This window comes from Branchiostoma floridae, chromosome 9 (assembly GCF_000003815.2).
Source record: "Branchiostoma floridae strain S238N-H82 chromosome 9, Bfl_VNyyK, whole genome shotgun sequence".
Taxonomy (NCBI): Eukaryota; Metazoa; Chordata; class Leptocardii; order Amphioxiformes; family Branchiostomatidae; genus Branchiostoma; species Branchiostoma floridae.
In genome coordinates, this window is record NC_049987.1 from 21,818,120 (window position 1) to 21,835,664 (window position 17,545).

Consider the following 17,545-nt stretch of genomic DNA (forward strand, 5'->3'; position numbering starts at 1 on the left):
CAGAAGCCAGGTCGTGATTCGGTGCCATCCAGGCTACGGGTACAAATCTATCAAACTTTGGGTAATCAATTGATTACATTTAACGTTATTCTAAGGACATGCTACTTTACTGGGCATACTACGCAGCACAGATCGACAAAGAGTTCGGAGACCTCGTGTTTTTGAGGCCTAAAATGAAAAACACAACGAACATAGATTATACTCATTAAATGTGTTAAGTCATTAAGCCAATTTGCATAATTTACACCTGATGATATACACCTCTGTCTATGTGCACCATGTTGGATTGCTGCTACCGTTAACCAAGTACACCCGCCAACATGGTCGTTGGAGACTCAAATGATGTATATGATGATCTGGGGATGTAACGAAAAGCATCTAGTATGTGTTTTGAGACAAAAACATACAAGTGATGCAAGCTAGAAGAAAAAAGAAGAATACACCATAGTCATACTAGTACTTCGAGAGAATTACCAAAAGTCAGTCGGTAAGAAAGAATGCGCCCTCTTGCTGAAAAGGCTTAGTTTTTACGTTCGAGTGCGGAATTCTCACATTTCTTGTACTTTGTCGACCGGTCCCTGCACCTGCCCCACCACCGTGTCGTGGTACGTGTTCTTCACCCAGCCTACCAGCCCCAGCCTCACGGCCTCCTGCTCCGCGTGCTGTAACGTTCAAAACACAACACTGTTTGTTAGCCCGCATGCTGTCTTATGTATGACATTGGCGTGCGCAGTGCCTTTTGCCAGAGAATCTGCTCTCCGGTGAAGGCCGGGGCTCTTAAAACAAGAATGGCAATAAAAACATTATTGAAATGGTGAACATTGTTTCTTACAGGCTTATTTCTGGAGGTGAACACAACCTAGGAAATAATGGACTGGATGTTTAGGCCTATGTTTTGGCAGCATTTTTGTTGGATTAACCCCCCCGAGCCCCCCCCCCCCCCCCCCGAGCGAATTAGTTATGTGGTCTCAGTGTGGCCTTGGGGTCCGTTGAAAGAGAAGGTGGTGTCGATGCAGTTTATCTCACCGAAATTTCTATTCTTCCACTAGTCGTAACGGAGAAGACAGACAGGATTCATTGTACTGTGGAAATTCTGTGTTGGCAACAAAGGGCAGGTTTGATTATTGGCATCCTAACGGCTTTCAATGGCACTGAAGTACAACGTACGTTTTCGTACCCCTTATTACGATTATACATGGTTTCTTACGGGTAGATATATATAACTTTTCATTTATTTTCATGAATTTCACTCTTGCCTGTTGGTTTCATTATCTCTAAAATGGCATGCAAAATATGATATCCAACTACAGTAACATCCCTTTGCAAAGAGTCTCAGTGACAAAGAAAGATCGTTATTCACATCAAACTAATAATGTAAAACTTTGCACAATACTATGGTATTATGTTACTTGTATCCTAATATCAATCATCATCTTACTAAATTTCATATGGCAGATAAGTAGTACTCACCATTCTAAAGAAAACTCCTTATCGTCGTGCCGCCACGGACAATGATGATAGGATAGAAAAAAAATCGTTTACATTTAAGAGAATACACATTTATACTGACATTTCACACATGAAGTAAAACTTGACTTGGTTGAATCGTCGTAGTTCCATCACTTCTCCCTTTGGGGAATAACGCCTGTAAAATATATCTATTTCACGCTATATATAAAATCTTGATATGTGGAATATCAACAAACAGTTTGTCATCAAGTGAAGGGTTTGTAATTGCCATCCACGTCCACGTGCTCCATCCTGACCCTGATCCTGACCCTACATGCCATATTTGGGCATGGTGCCAGTGTTGACAACATGGCCACGCCCTCTCGCCTTACCGTTTATCGTCTCCCCAGTGTCGCGTGCCATAAACCATCAGATAGCGGCGGGCGTGATGTTATGTTCCCCACTTAGAGCAATCACTATCAGCAATACATTACGGGAAGCCAGAAGGAATGTTGTGCGTTTGCAATGATCTTAACGGGTTTCGAATTACGAACAAAGTTAAGTGTGATTGTATATTTCATAGTCCACGTAGTAATCGTTTTTGGTTATCGAAAACTCATTTTACCATGTAGAAATCAGAGTTGTATTTGACTTATGTTTGTCTGATTTGACTCTCTACAGCTATTCTTATTCCTGTTAGATAAGTCCCTACGCATCTTTATAACAGTGGGGTTGCCTATACATCTATGTGGCAGGAGGAAGCTCCTTTCTTACCTGTCACTAGACCGAAGATCTCGAAGTCCAAGGAAAACAAGTCGGCCATGCTGGACCGTGGCGGGGCGGCTGGTTCACGGCAGTCCCGCTGGCTGTGGTTCATTCATGGCATACCATGCACTCCCTCTGGGCAGTAGCCTACTATTAAAGGCCTACGTCACATTTCCAAACCGGGGCCCGGCCGGGCTGTTTGCGGGAATGAAAAATAGAAATGTATACTTAAAGATATGCCCCAATAATGTCAACAAGTATAATTCTCTTTACCTCTTGTGTAGTTTGGTGTCTTTTATTCATATTCATATATTGTATATCATATTTCACTATAGTTCTGCAATGTCCTCCCGCTCTCTATATCTTATATCAAATTTATATATTTTTAAAAATCTATTTACGTCTTGTGTCGTTTAGTATCTTTTATATCATATTTTGGTGTCTTTTATATCATATTTTGGTGCCTTTTATATCATATTTGTTCCCGAAACTGCCCGGCCGGTTTGAAAATATGATGCAGGCCTTACCTGAAGAGGCTACCTTTAGGCTAGCAATACCATGTCTCTTCTTAGGAGGAAATGACTAGTGGCAGTGAAGTTGTCCCCGGTTTGAGTTTCGGTCTGTCTGACCGTTTCTGCTGTACATTCAGTCATTCAGCCTCCAGAATAGATATCCACCACCAAGAGGTCATGCGATAAGGTCAGAGTGATTGGCAGGGGCGGCCGTGACCTTGTGATGTCGTGTTGACCAGATTAGTCAACATATAGCGCTGCAAACATAGCCCGAAATGACTTTTAACCCTTACTTGAAATAAATGCTTCAAAGGATTTCTGACATGCGTGCGTAAGTCTTGTCAAAAATTATTTGTATGCTTGTCTCATGTGCGTCTTAATAATGAAATCGACCATATTAATCCTCCACCACTGTTTATTCAAGTATATATATAATATACAGTTTATTCAAGTATAGTTCATCAATATATATATATATATATATATATATATATATACATTTTCAGTCCCCAGTGGGCCATATAAGCGACTGAATACATTACTTCGGTTTCAAGTGCGTCAGTAGACGAGAGGGTAGAGAAGGAAGTGCACACCCCTCCTTCACCTTGTGCAGGCCAGGCAGACTGGTCGTCTGGCCCACGACGGTGAGTAATTGTCTGCCTACCTTTGTCCCCCGAGACAATGGATGCCAACAACAAGTTGCGTTCAAAATGTACGGATTCTATGAAGGGCTCCTGACAAAATGCTTAGGCACCTTTTGACTTAAACTGACGATGTGTGATTGTCTGTATGGCTTTAGTACGTTATTTTGAATCTGTCAAAGTCCAACTTGCTGATGTCTTTCTCGTTTCTAAACGTTGCTCTCTCAATCCGGGACATCGGGCTTCCAGTGAACTCTAACCACTGTTTCCTATGGGAAAAGCACAGAATAGAAATGTACTAGTTGTACATTAGACTTTGTATCTGCATGTAATAAAATAACACGTTCTTACTACACTACTAATTGCACTTAGATTATTTAGAACTCCTTAGTACTTTATCGTCCTGGCCTGTACTTAACTTGTGTCTTGCGAGCAGAAACGTACAATAAATGCCTTCATTCATTCATTCGTTCGTTCGTTCTTTCATTCTGTATTCATTCATTCATTCATTCATTCGTTCATTCATTCAATCTTATTTTATCATTCCGTGATATGGAAAAAATTAAACATCATGCAAGCTTCCGTGTATGGACGTTACTACACCTACATTTGCTTGACCTGTTCCCGCCGTCCCTGCACCACACCATCCACTGTACCCCGGCGGGTGTTCCTCACCCAACCTACCAGCCCCAGCCGACTGGCCTGCTCCTCTGTGTACTGAAACAAAACATCGAATTTTCTTAAGAGTATAGACAAGTCTTAAGCGATTAACACAGTGCAGTAATGTAGTAGATTGGCGGTACAAAATGTGAAGTATGTTTTAAGATACAGTATTCCAAAGCCAAGTAAGTACTTCGGATGTCGGTGATTTTCTCAACGTAAGTAGAATAGCAAGCAAATGCAAGTAAGTGAATGCAGCTCAAAGCAATGTCGTTAGTTGACCTAGTTGTTCACAATGAAAAGCAACCGCCTCGGTTGATCTCCAAGATGATGTAAGGATCAGCTTCATTTTATATTTACTTACGTCTACTTTATAATGCAACATACTACGTGTAGCCTCTACCAGGCTTCGTGGATCGGTGGTCTAATTGTAGAAATTGGACAAATAGAGTCTATAGTACGCTAAGGGAGTTAGCCGGCCAGAAGAGTACGTTTCCTCACCACGAAGAGGTGAGGATAATGATTCTACCGATCCAGGGAGCCTTTTAGAGGCTATACTACGTGTACTACGTGTATGTATTTTACTGACATAAACACTGAGATTGAGCTTGATCCTGACATCTACTTGGAGATTTACTTTGTCGTCAAAATGAAGTTTGTGCATTTGTAAGTTGTTGCTTGACTTTCATAGCCTCTACCAGGCTCCCCAGATCGCCGTAAAAATAGTAGAAATAGGCCAAATAGACGGAAAACATGTCAGAGGAGTTGGCTGACTGAGGAGTACAGTTTGCGTCCTTAGGTCCTGGGGAGCCTGGTAGAGGCTATCACTTTCAATTGAAAAGTGGAAAAAAGAAAACATGCCAGTGGACTCACCGCGCGGAAAAACACACCTGTCCGCACGTACGGCCAGGGGAGGGGGATGAAGCAGAACAAAACAAACACAGAGACAACGTGACGACCTAAATGTACAGTCGACGTCAAAAGTAAACATTGAGACAGTGACGGCCAATAATGACACAGCCACTCCTATTCATCCGCTCACACGTGTCTGGACACATGCATGACGCAGTCTCCAAGCAGATGTTGGGGAAGCTAAATCGTTTTCTGAGCTGGCCCTATTTCTTGCGAAACTTCCTCCTCATTGCAAGGAAAGGGGCAGGTAGGAATTCGTAACGAATTAACCTCCCAATATCTGCTTGAAGGCTAGTAACGTTACGTAATATACACGCGATAGTGAGGCGACAGTACTCTCCAAGCAGAGGTTAGGCTCAAATGGCCTGTTGGTCCGTATGTACATCGCTGCACGTTTAAAATTCGTGATATACACACTGATCACCCGATACAGGTCACAACGACGGAGTGCCTAGCTCACTGACATGAGGATGCGATTTAGTCGGATAGCTAGAGTCACGGTGCACACACGTTAATAATATATATACTATGTAATATACTTGTATGATGTAGCGAAAATCAGTTTAAAAGTTGACACGAAAACACAAACATAATGGCCGAACGGCGGCGGTCATGCTCGTGACGTCATGTTTATGATGACAGCCATGTACATGTTCGCCCCTGTACCTTGCACGTTGCCGTGTATTTCGTACTCTACCGACACCAGGTTCGGCATGGCGACGCACTGTTGTTCCTCGGGCGGCTGGTCTTTGGACGCCGTCAAACCCATGAGAAGACAGAGCAACAACGTGGAGAGGCCGCCCACATATTTATAGCGCATGTTGAAATGCGATATGCCAGGGAGTTGTGCCAACAACAAGTCTGAGTTTGACCGAGTTTGGGCCACATAAACTCTGTCAATTCACACCTAGAGGGGCTGCATTTACAGTAGTTACTAAACTAGCAAAGTCCGGACCAGCATTGGTCAGCATTACTAGTAGACGGGAAGGGTATCATAGAGTCTTTTCTCTCAGCTTTTCTATCTTATAACGTTTGTATCATCTTCCTTGCTTATGATTGTGCTAACATATTTCGTATCCCCCATTGCATATAGGGATGAAAAAAATATCATAGAAAAAATATCGTAGAATCCTTGTGGACTAGAAGAGGCTTTCAGGTGCATTTTGTTTTACGTAAAAATTCCTATTTTGCGTAAGTTGTTTCGTAATAAACAACAATATGTCCGCCCACGTTCCTCTTTTTGTTGTTGTTTGTGTGATTTTTTACCTTTGCTTTTTTTAAATAAAATTGCCATGTACATGTCTTGTAAAAAGATTAAAACTTAATTAAAACTTTATTTTCAAAGATAACCTTATCAGTACACTATGCCGTGACGGGCCATCAAAGACACCTTTAGCTGAATAACCGTTGATCTAGAATGTATTTTTGTTTGTTCAAGTCTTGCTGACTTAGATGTACTTTGCTCTTGCACAACAACTCGTGATTAATGACTAATAGCCAGTACAGAAGACATGTGATGGTCAACGGTCAAACACCAAAGTCCCGGCCTGCTTCTGCCACTTACGGAAGTCGGATACGTGATGTAATAAGACATTTTAAACGTATGACTCGAACGTTACGTGTGAAACTTCATTCAATGTAGAAGATAATGGTTGTTGTTGTGTAACTTAAGCAGAAAATGCCTACGTCAGCCATGTTTAATTGTTGTGCAATAAGGTTTACGTAATCATTCATGTGGCATCCACATCTCGATGTTGGCTACTGACCAAGTGAAGCCTGACACAAAAAAACAACAACAACAGAGCAGTAACTGTAAATTAATGTTAGCTGTAGTTGTGATCGTTTGCTAGTAACTTTACCCTATACGGTTCAATTAAGTTGTAAAACAGATAATAACAGATCTATATGCACCATGATAAGATCTGTTGAAACCTCTCGTCATAACTTGAGTATTGATACTGGTAAGCCAAGGTTTTATAACATTAAGACCTGCAAAACAGCACATACTATGGAAAAAAGTGCTTAGAAGTACCCATTTAAATAATTTTATCTACGGTCGGCAATCAGCAAAATTAGAATCAGTGCCCAACCTCTTGAAATTTAGAAAGGGCGGTACAAGAAGCTAACGTTACCTGTATGTTAAAGCCTTTTTATAACTTGCAAACAATGCACGTCAAACACGAAACACATTTTATGTCAATTTGTTCGTTCTTAACGATCACGACAAGAGCTGTTTGAAGAGGCAACCAAATTACACGCAAATTTCTTCAACTTGATTGACAAAAAGAAAACAATTCTCCTTCTAACATCACAACTAACATAACAGGGCTTTTTAATGTCTTTAAAGACTTTAGATGCAGAATACAATGACTGATGATGTTATAATGAATGAAAATTAATGGTAATTTTACATTACAAAATTTCCATTTGGAAAGATATTCAATGCTTGAAACTTGGGTAAACGTCTAGAAATATCTAGAAACTTCCAGAGTTATTTTTAGCAAGGAGCACTCCTTGTTTGCGACCGTCTTATCTATCCATTGACCGTACGGTCAAGAAATCCCTAAGCATCATGACAGTGCATTCTGTGAACTGACACGTCATTGACCATTTGGGAATCATGTGACTTACTCTAGCCAATGACATTCCTTCAGACACTGATGATGTAATGGCTGTTGTGTAATACATCCGATGTATGGCCATTCTTTTTACGTTATTTCACCCCTAATGTGGTAAAGTATAGCGCTGTTTGCAGACAACATAGCCAAAAAAATGACACACAGTCTAGTCTGAAAACTACTAGTAATATATATACATTATATTTTGTGATATATTTTGATCTGATAGGGAGAAGTACATAAAAACACGTAGTGTAAGCGTTGCTATTCGGGGAGGATGTTCAATTGACCTACTCGTCCAAGACTATATAAACCGCGCGCCCCACCGACGGAGCACAGATCTGAAATTGTTACTGCTTCTTCAGTGTAGGAACGTGACAGTTTCGTTCGTCGCTTACTTCAAATCTCGATTTCATCTTTGTCTTCGACAAAACTTCAACTCCAGAACCCAAGAATGGCTGTGTCACAGGTTCGTCAGAACTTCCACGAGGACAGCGAGGCTGGTATCAACAAGCAGATCAACCTCGAGCTGTACGCCAGCTATGTCTACCATTCCATGGTGAGTACGCTTTCTTCCGTTCCCGCTGAGATTTATGCTCTAGAGTGACTATATGGCTGCAAAAAGAGCGTACTAAACTCTCTTTCTGACTCTTGTTGAGTGTCGTCTGCAAAGCGTCACGTAACCAGTGTATTTTACGGAGGGTTTTTCACATGAAAAGCGTTTTTGTGTGCATGCCGTGTCACGCACTCAACCGAGCGGGTTTTTCCTCAGAAACTACCGCAAAAATCAACTCAAAACTTCTGGTTGTGTGCAACAAGGTACGGAAAAATTACTAGCCACGCATGGATGTCAAAAAATTGGAGATTTCTTGTCTGTTTTTGCGAGAGAGAGGTTTTTCGCCAAACGCCCTTGAGTGCGTAGGTCAGAAAAGATGGCGGTCTTCCGTCCCCATCCTTCGTGCGGCTGTTCCAGTTAGTGCGCTTACGCCCCAATAGACGGTATATGTTGATAGGTACTTGATACGCATTAGATGAGGGTGTGCACGGCAGATGGAACGGCCAGGCTCACATGACCACGGTGTTATCCTGTACCTGTTTACCTGTAGTCACATGTTAGGTGACAAAGCTGTTTTTATCTCTGCTCACCTGACTTGTGATCTTTACTGACAAAAGGTAAACAGCATCATTGATCTGGCAAATATTATTCAGTGGCGTGGTCAGCAAAGAGATTTCTGGCAGTGTCAGCTCATTTGCTTTTCAATTATGCATCAAACACTTCAAACTTTAATCAAAGGCGAATTTGCATTGTCAGTTCAGCATGTTAGTGAAGAAAGTAGGCAAAGATTTCACCATTCTTGTGTCCACTGGCTGCAGTGTCCCTGTTCTGAGAACGAATAAAATGTAACTTTTCTTTTACTCTTGGATATATTACCTACTATTTTGCAATATACATTTTTGTTGTTGGTACCTTTGCATGTTGCCTTGTCATGATGTCTCTACTTTGCAAAGATTTATGTTCAGGGGTACTGTATATTTGCTTAAGTGCCAAGTAGGTTTGCAAATGTGGTAGAAGCCTAGTTAGGCACCTATAAAGTTGTGTACTCAGGGTTTAGATTGCCATTGCTACTAGTTAATAGTTAATATTACAATGTTAACAATCTTTTAATGTTTTTCCTCTACAGGCCACCCACTTCGACCGTGACGACGTGGCTCTGAAGGGCTTCGCCAAGTTCTTCAGCCACCAGTCGGACGAGGAGCGCGAGCACGCCGAGAAGCTGATGAAGTACCAGAACATGCGCGGCGGCCGCGTGGTCCTGCAGCACGTCCAGAAGCCGGACCGCGACGACTGGGGCACCGGGCTGGACGCCATGCAGGCCGCCCTGGCCCTGGAGAAGTCGGTGAACCAGTCCCTGCTGGATCTGCACAAGATCGCAGACACCGTCGGCGACCCCCAGGTCAGTCACCACCTCAGTTTTACCCCTTTGTATGAAGAATCAGAGCTGTCTCCAGCAGGTCTCCAGGGCCCCTCCCCCACCTAGGTTTGCCCTAACCATCCAAAAATCAGAACTTTTTGACATAACATTGTTGAAATATTTCTTGGTAAATTTGTCACTAAATGACAAAAAAAATTGCAGCCGGAGATGGCCCTGATTGAAAATTTCCTTCTGACCTAACAGTCTTTCAATTTGAGTTGACAAAAGGCGTTAAAAATTTTGTCTTACATGATATAGATTGTACTGTACATTTTATAGCGTGGTGGTCGGTCAAGCTAAAATGTACAAGCTAGAACCCTGAAGAAGGGCTCTTACATCAGTAAGACATCATAGGCTCTAGTACACACATGCATTATTTAACCCAAGACAACCCTGTTCCCTACAGATGATGGACTTTCTGGAGGGAGAATACCTGAAGGAGCAGGTGGAGTCCATCAAGCAGATTGCCGACCACGTCACCAACCTGAAGCGCGTCGGCTCCGGCCTCGGCGAGTACATCTTCGACCAGGAGACCCTCGGCGACTAGACGTCGTCCCGCAGAAGCCGTGGAAGCGTACCCTTGGGCGTACCACCATCTGGCAGTTAAAGCACAGCAACGTTCCTGATAAACACTCGTAGATACCCCCCACCCCCCTTATATAACAACTATGTACATTTCGGAAATGACACAATACTTCTGTTATGACCTAAATAAACCTTTGATGTAAATTTAACAACAGTACAAACATGTCAACACACTCCAAAGCTGTATGCAGAAGACTGTTAAGTTAACACAGTCTGACTCCCAGACTTAGAACATAAAAACCTGAAGGTTCAGTAAAGACAAAGGAAGTTATAGGCAGACCTATTGCCTCCTTTGGAAGGACCTTACACTGGTAAACACAAGTAGACAACATGTTTATTAGGAATGTTGCTCAAGGAATAAAACTCAGCAGATGAATTGTTTGTTTGTTGGTTGTTTCTTTGTTATAATAACATAACACCTTGAACGAGGCTTGATAATTTCAATAGTCCAGTGAATGAAGAATAGATACTTCTGCTCATGTCTAAGTAGTTCGTAAAACTTTGAATGGTTCCAATGTAAAAGGACGAAATATAGTTGCTGCAATGCTAATAGTTTTTATTCACTTTATGCAGCCAATATTTTACTGGTTGTATTTTTTGCTGACCTAGTACAGTTAGGTGAATAATCACACGATGTTAGCAGCCAGGGGACAAAATGACTGGTCAGCATTAAAGACGCCACAGGGAGACAGTAGATCAAAGCAACATCACTTACACGAGAGAAAGGTAACGTCCGTGCACAGTTGAAAGGAAAGCAATGAGAGAGAGAGAGAGGAAGGTTAGTGGTGTGGAAATGCATTTAGCATCCAGGCTTGATTTAGTCTGTGAGACGCTTGCTGGCTTGGGTGGAGAAATGAACAGAGTTGCCTGGACAAAGGTAGGCTGGAATTGAAAAGATGCGGAGAAAGAGGAAATGTTGCTGGTCCTATATCCCAATGCCCTTCTTCCAGCAGTTCCATGTGCACTCCTTTGTAGTGAGTGGGCATGGACCCCGCTTTTCCGACGGCATTGTGACGCAACTACCCTGGGAGCCAGCCGGGATCGAGCAGCTAGGACAGTTTGTTCGGTGGCCAAAGTCAGGCCCGCCGATCTATTAGCACCGATTAGGTCCATCTTCGGGCTTAAACTCCCCCGGAGCACTAATGTGAGATCTGCGAGCTGACTGCCTAGGGTCCCCGAACAAAACTCGCTAGCTATTCGGTCCTGTCTGGCTCCCAGGGTATGACGCAACAGGCGGCGTAGTGGTAGACACTAGCCTGATCATGACTAAAATAGCGCTCCTAGCGGCCGGCCTTACAGTGGCCACCAACCAGAGAGAGATTGTGTAAACACGGGTTCATCATCATCATATCACACGGGCTAGTGTGGACACACAGCATTCACACGTATCCTTGGCGTACTCCACAACGGCGATACCCAAGACGATAGCCTGTGTGCTATCCGATGTGACTCTTAGAGCCCGCAAAAAGGGGATAACCACCACTTTTATGTGTATGGCAAATGTTGTTATGGTTTCTTTTAATTTTTGTTTTTACTATGAAAGACACAAATTATAGCCTGATATCTAACAGCTTGTTCCACATTTGGTCGGTTAATGAAGCACAGAAGCGTTCAGGCGGCTATTGAAGGCAGAAGATACACAAGTCAAAAACCGCACGACGCTGGAAAAATTTTTAACATCGCCCGATACTCTAGCCTAAAGTCTAGCCTGCAAGGTAGCGACCTTCGGAAGCGGAAAAAAGCGAACCGGTTGGACTCCAGCCAACGTGGAACGGGGCCTTCTGATTGGTCCGCGGCGCCTGGCTATATGATAATGTATTATAAATGCTATAATCGCATCGTACGATGTACGGTATATGCTATCGCAGGTACGTAGTACGGGGCTTTGTGGTCGGGCTTCGGTCTCATTGCATGAGGCCGGTGGGTCAAAAGTTCATATGGTCACTACGTAGTTGGACTATTGACCAAGGTCACACGTCCGCACTGGGAGGGCACCATTGTACCCGCGCAGTCGAAAGGAAGGAGCTTCTTCAACAGACTGCTTCATAATACAGGTAAATCGTAGAGCTGTTTTAAGAGTTTTAGAGTCTTATGACAGGGGGGGCACTATTGCACTATAACAATCCTCAGAAAACAACGACGGGAAAACAAATTTATAAGAAAACTTGGGAAAATGTCGTTCGTTCTTATACTTAATACTTAACACTTAGCAAGTGGGACTGAATCTCAGGTATCCAGGGGTTATCCTTTTTGACTCCTTACTAGTAATACTACGTTCACGTTGTATCCCTAGCCCTAACAACTTGTTTAACATGGCGTCGATACCAATATTGACTCTTGAGGGATGCGGCTGTGTATCATATATCTTTGTTGTCGTGAGTACACAGTTGCATTCAACAAGTGGTAAAGACGAAATTCTGTTTTGTAGGTGTATATCAGAAACCATGACAACCAACACGCGAAAGCCTGTTGCCCTGGTAACGGGAGGCGGGAGCGGCATCGGCCGTGCCACGGCGGTCAGGTTTGCTGAGCTCGGGTACAGCTGTGTGGTGGCTGATGTCGACGAGCAGAGCGCCAAGGAGACATTGGGCATGCTCCAAACTCCGGGCATCGCCGTGCAGGTGGACGTCACCATGGCAACAAGCGTGGAAGCCATGGTAACCGCGGCGGTTAAGCGCTTCGGGCGGATCGACTGCGCCTTTAACGGGGCCGGGACAGAGGGATCATACGCAAAAATCGCGGATCACCCAGAAGAGGAGTTCGACCGCGTCATGGGCGTGAACGCCAAGGGCGTGTGGCTGTGTCTGAAGTACGAGATCGCCCAGATGCTGCAGCAGGAGCCCGTCGTGAGCGACCCGGCTAGATGGGCCGACAAGCCGGACGTGTGCCGCTTCCGCGGGGTGCGGGGCAGCATCGTCAACGCCAGCAGCGTGGTCGGTCTGAGCGGCTTTCATTACCTTAGTCCCTACTGCGCATCTAAGTGGGCCGTCCTGGGGATCACCGAGACAGCCGCAATGGAGTACGCCAAGGACGGGATACGTGTGAACGCCGTCTGTCCAGCGCTGACCGCTACTCCCATGCTGGATCGAATCAAAGAAAAGTTGCCACCAGACCTTCGTGGGCAAGAAGACCCAAAGTGGTATCCATTCGGTCGCCTGGCGGCACCCGCGGAGATTGCAGAGGCCGTATGCTGGCTGTGCAGCGACGCCTGTCCGTTCACTACAGGAGAGCACCTGAAAATCGCAGGGGGGATGTGAAGGATCCTATAGTATAAAGCTGGTCTGTGCAACACACAAGCTCTCACTGTCAAGGATTTCATGTAGCCCCTCTTGCAGGAAGATCGCCGAAGGGCTCCTTTATGTCACACTGCATGTGAACAAATAAAAGTTCATGAAACATACGTTCCGTTTTATTATGCTTCGTGAATTTACTATACTAAAGCGCGTCTGTGTGTACTGGTGTGTGTATTTGTGTGCATGATAATAACGCAACACCACTGCGTGGCCAGGGATAATAATCTAGTTATTCTTGATCTGGTCATATGGTCCGCCACCTTGGATTTTGGCTGATGACGTCATCAACTTAGCATAATTCATGCACATTTAATTATGAGATATATTCTAGATAACATAAGATTTTATTCATATAAGAAAATAGCAGTAAATGAAAGTGAAAAAATATATTGTTAGAAACAAAATTAGCGATTTATGTAAAAAGTGCCTGTCAACAAACGGTTGCCATGGCATTACGAAAAAGACGTTCCACTATGCTTCGTGAATTCACTGTGTCGTGTCTGAATGACCTTGCAATTACTTTCTAGATGGACACAATGCATTTTAGCTCTGTTTTCCGAATCATGAATAAAATGAAATTCACATCATACAATTTTAAACAGGTGAAATGGAAACTTCCATTAGTGTTGGTTTGTGTGTGTGTGTGTGTGTGTGTTTGTTTGTGTGTGTGTGTGTGTACGTCTATGTGTGTTTGAATGGTGTGCATGTGTGATATTGATCAGTACTGTACCCAAACCGTTACACATGAGTGAATAACGAACCACTGCCCCTACATTCTTAGTTAATTGTTCAACGACTGCCTCAGAGAGACACAGCGAACTGCGCACTGTTCTGTGTCTTTTGGTCTGTGTTTCTTCATCATTCATTTCCCGTATACTGTTCACATTCACCACAGGGTGACTGGAAATAAAAGTCATAGTTGCCAAGATGACAGAAAGTTTAGTTCAGAGTTGACAGTATCCGTAATTTATCAACCCTGTGTGACAACTGACAGACGTTTCAGGTCACTGGGTCAATGAAAGAGCCAATTTGCCAACTAGAAGGTGTTGTTTTTGCCTGTTGAAAAGTCCATTTCCCTAGCCTCCTCTACCGGCCTCTCTGTAGGAATTGGCAAAAGTTGTTGTGGGGGTGGGGGTTGGAGGTAGGGGGGGTAGAGGGCGATTCGCGATCTTCAACGGGAATGTTCTTCAAGAATGCCGGGAAAGGTAGACTATAGTTGTCTCCTGGCACATATTTCTTTCCGGGCTTCCCGGTTGAAAATCGCGAATCGCCCTTCCCTTCACCGCTACCCCAATATATTTTGTCAATGCCCACAGAGAGGCCTGTGAAGGAGGCTGCCGTTTCCCTCGGTTTATTGGAACAGTGGCGTCCTTGATGCTGGTCATATGACCAGCATCGAACTTTGTTCAGTTCTTGAGGTCACGGCTTTAGGACTCAGGCAGCCAGATCGAAGGTCATTGTAGGACGCCATCATTCCAGCAGAGGTCTCGAGGTACGGTCTGGTTGAACTCTTTTATAACACAGTAGGTGAATCTTAGAGCTCAGTGTATTTTATGTGAACGATGGTTTTACTCATGTTTATCTCCTCCGGGATCAAAACTGATGTCGGGTCTCGGGTGAACCATGATTAGCAAGCAGAAGAACCAGTCGAGGTTGATTTTGTCTGTGTTTTTTGCCTTTTTCTGTGTTTTTCGTCTGTCGTGTTGCTCGTCACAAAGTTTTCATGAGACCACCGTTCCACAGTAAAGTGCACATCACCAAAGAGCAGTCTGAGGAGCACAGAAAAGGCCACAACATATCGACAAATTAAAACAAACCCCAACAATATCGTCTGCTCGCAGCTTGGAGATTAGGTGATCTTTTGGTCCAATGGTTGCACTAGCGTTATAACCTGCAAGCAGACTTTTCGCGTCTTTCGTACTTCTTTCAAGTCTTACCATTTCGAACTCGTCGTCTCAGATATGTGCCTGTATACTTGGCAGCTGACGCAAAGAAGTATATCTTATGTGCTTTTTTCACAGCATATCTTTAAAGTCATGTTAGGAGACCAGAGGTTAAAATGTGCACACAATTCAGATATAAAAAAACAACTATGACGAAAACCGCCCCTTTCAAGGAAAACGTTGGAAATCAAGTGCATGTCAATGTTCTTTTATTCCGGTAATGTTAAAACAAACATGTAATGTCCGTGTAGCAATTCAGCCTTGGCCTTGGCCTGCTTGGTCATTACTAGCAGTTCTTATCAAGTGAGTTAGACCAAGATGGCCATCCATTCCCTCCGTCCAAAAGACTTCAACTTATTGGTATTAATTTATGAATATCCTATTCATCTAGTCACAGTAAATTCATACAAATCTTCAGGCAAGTGATAAAAGTGTTATCGTATCATTACAGAAACCATGGCAACCAACACACAAAAGCCCGTTGCCCTGGTAACGGGAGGCGGGAGCGGCATCGGCCGTGCCACGGCGGTCAGGTTTGCTGAGCTCGGGTACAGCTGTGTGGTGGCTGATATCGACGAGCAGAGCGCCAAGGAGACACTGGGCATGCTCCAAACTCCGGGCATCGCCGTCCAGGTGGACGTTTCCAAGGCGACAAGCGTGGAAGCCATGGTAACCGCGGCTGTTCAGCGCTTCGGGCGGATCGACTGCGCCTTTAACGGTGCCGGGACTGATGGATCGTACGCCAAAATCGCTGATCACCCAGAGGAGGAGTTCGACCGTATCATGTCTCTGAACGCCAAGGGCGTGTGGCTGTGTCTGAAGTACGAGATCGCCCAGATGCTGCAGCAGGAGCCCGTCGTGAGCGACCCGGCTAGATGGGCCGACAAGCCGGACGTGTGCCGCTTCTGTGGGATGCGGGGCAGCATCGTCAACGCCAGTAGTATAGCCGGTCTGGTTGGCCTCGAGTACAACAGTCCCTACTGCGCATCGAAGTGGGCCGTCCTGGGGATCACCGAGACAGCCGCAGCGGAGTACGCCAAGGACGGGATACGTGTGAACGCCGTCTGTCCAGCGGCGACCGATACTCCCATGCTGGATCGAGCCAAAGAAAAGTTTCCACCAGCTATTCGCGTGCAAGCAGATCCAGAGCGGTTCCCTTTCGGTCGCATCGCAGCGCCCGAGGAGATTGCAGAGGCCGTGTGCTGGCTGTGCAGCGACGCCTGTCCGTTCACTACAGGAGAGCACCTGAAAATCACAGGGGGTCTGTGAAGCTAAGGTTACTATATAAAGCTGGTCTGTGCAACACACAAGATCTCAATGTCAAGGATTTTGTGGAGCCCCTCCTGCAGGAAGATCGCCCATGGACTCCTTTGCATCACACTGCATGTGAACAAATAAAAGTTTATGAAACATACGCTAGATTAATCTTCGTGAATTTACTCTACTAAAGTGCCTCGATGTGTACTCGTGTGTGTTTTTGTGTGCATGATGATAACGCAACCCCACTGCTTGGCCATCCGAAGATCAAATTCCGTGGATAGGTGGTTATAATTAGGGGTTCGATCTTCGCTAGCTCCAGCTCGGACATGTCGTCCCAGCTCGGACATGTTGTAAGGCATTAATTTATTATTGCAGCATAGTGTCATGTCGGAGGATGACGTAAAGCCACCGGCCCAGTGTAAAAGGGAGCTTCCGGTGTTCGCCTCAAGCGCCAAACCTCTGCACGTAAAAGAACCCAACATACTTTAATATCGAGAAGAGTAGGCGGGTGAGCAGGTGTGCTTGGTTAAAACACGCGAGCCGTAGCGAAGCCTCTTTGCAGTACTAACTAACGAAAAATCGCCGGGCTTTGTAGTTCGTCCTCGGTCTGAGGTTCAACCGCTGTACCTAGTACCTACTTTTACATCGAAGTTAGCTATCCATGATGTTTACACTGTTTTTGTACAAAGAGCTTCATTATCCATGTTACTTCCGTGTTTTTAAATGTTCATTGATATGCTGTGAAGACAAAGCACATAAGATGTACTCCTACGTGTCAGCTGCCAAGTATACAAGCATATATATGAGACGACGAGTTCGGAATGGTTAGCTTGCCTGTTATAACGTTAGTGCAACCAGTGGACCAAAGGATCACCTAATCTCCAAGCTGCGAGCAGACGATATGTTTGGGATTGGTTTTGTGTTCCTCAGGCAG

At 44.4% G+C, this 17,545-nt stretch overlaps 5 protein-coding genes across 5 annotated transcripts in view; 3 read left to right on the forward strand and 2 right to left on the reverse strand.

The window, feature by feature from the left end:
• The window catches only part of LOC118422491 (acylphosphatase-2-like), a 5,205-nt gene extending 2,838 nt beyond the window's left edge, over positions 1-2,367 (reverse strand). The window contains exons 1-3 of the mRNA XM_035830102.1: positions 2,224-2,367; positions 1,471-1,487; positions 553-662 (exon numbers count right to left, since the gene is read on the reverse strand). Coding sequence (XP_035685995.1) covers positions 553-662; positions 1,471-1,487; positions 2,224-2,326 — 230 coding nt within the window. The 5' untranslated portion in view covers positions 2,327-2,367. The remainder of the gene's footprint in view (positions 1-552; positions 663-1,470; positions 1,488-2,223) is intronic.
• Positions 2,368-3,229: 862 nt separating this feature from the next.
• LOC118422490 (acylphosphatase-2-like) lies at positions 3,230-7,512 on the reverse strand. Its single transcript, XM_035830100.1, has 4 exons — positions 5,606-7,512; positions 4,901-4,917; positions 3,975-4,084; positions 3,230-3,636 (listed from the first exon to the last, which is right to left on the reverse strand). The coding sequence occupies exons 1-4, from the start codon at positions 5,757-5,759 to the stop codon at positions 3,522-3,524; spliced, it is 396 nt and encodes a 131-aa protein (XP_035685993.1). The 5' UTR covers positions 5,760-7,512; the 3' UTR covers positions 3,230-3,521.
• Positions 7,513-7,646: 134 nt separating this feature from the next.
• LOC118422489 (soma ferritin-like) lies at positions 7,647-10,491 on the forward strand. The gene is made up of 3 exons (XM_035830099.1): positions 7,647-8,116; positions 9,240-9,512; positions 9,937-10,491. The coding sequence occupies exons 1-3, from the start codon at positions 8,012-8,014 to the stop codon at positions 10,075-10,077; spliced, it is 519 nt and encodes a 172-aa protein (XP_035685992.1). The 5' UTR covers positions 7,647-8,011; the 3' UTR covers positions 10,078-10,491.
• A 1,597-nt stretch (positions 10,492-12,088) lies between these two features.
• Positions 12,089-13,632, forward strand: LOC118423184 (2,5-dichloro-2,5-cyclohexadiene-1,4-diol dehydrogenase-like). Its single transcript, XM_035831214.1, has 2 exons — positions 12,089-12,169; positions 12,544-13,632. The coding sequence occupies exon 2, from the start codon at positions 12,560-12,562 to the stop codon at positions 13,370-13,372; it is 813 nt and encodes a 270-aa protein (XP_035687107.1). The 5' UTR covers positions 12,089-12,169; positions 12,544-12,559; the 3' UTR covers positions 13,373-13,632.
• A 1,110-nt stretch (positions 13,633-14,742) lies between these two features.
• On the forward strand, positions 14,743-16,763 carry LOC118423498 (2,5-dichloro-2,5-cyclohexadiene-1,4-diol dehydrogenase-like). The gene is made up of 2 exons (XM_035831667.1): positions 14,743-14,900; positions 15,803-16,763. Exon 2 carries the CDS (start codon positions 15,808-15,810, stop codon positions 16,618-16,620), a length of 813 nt encoding a protein of 270 aa, XP_035687560.1. The 5' UTR covers positions 14,743-14,900; positions 15,803-15,807; the 3' UTR covers positions 16,621-16,763.
• The last annotated feature ends 782 nt before the right edge of the window (positions 16,764-17,545 follow it).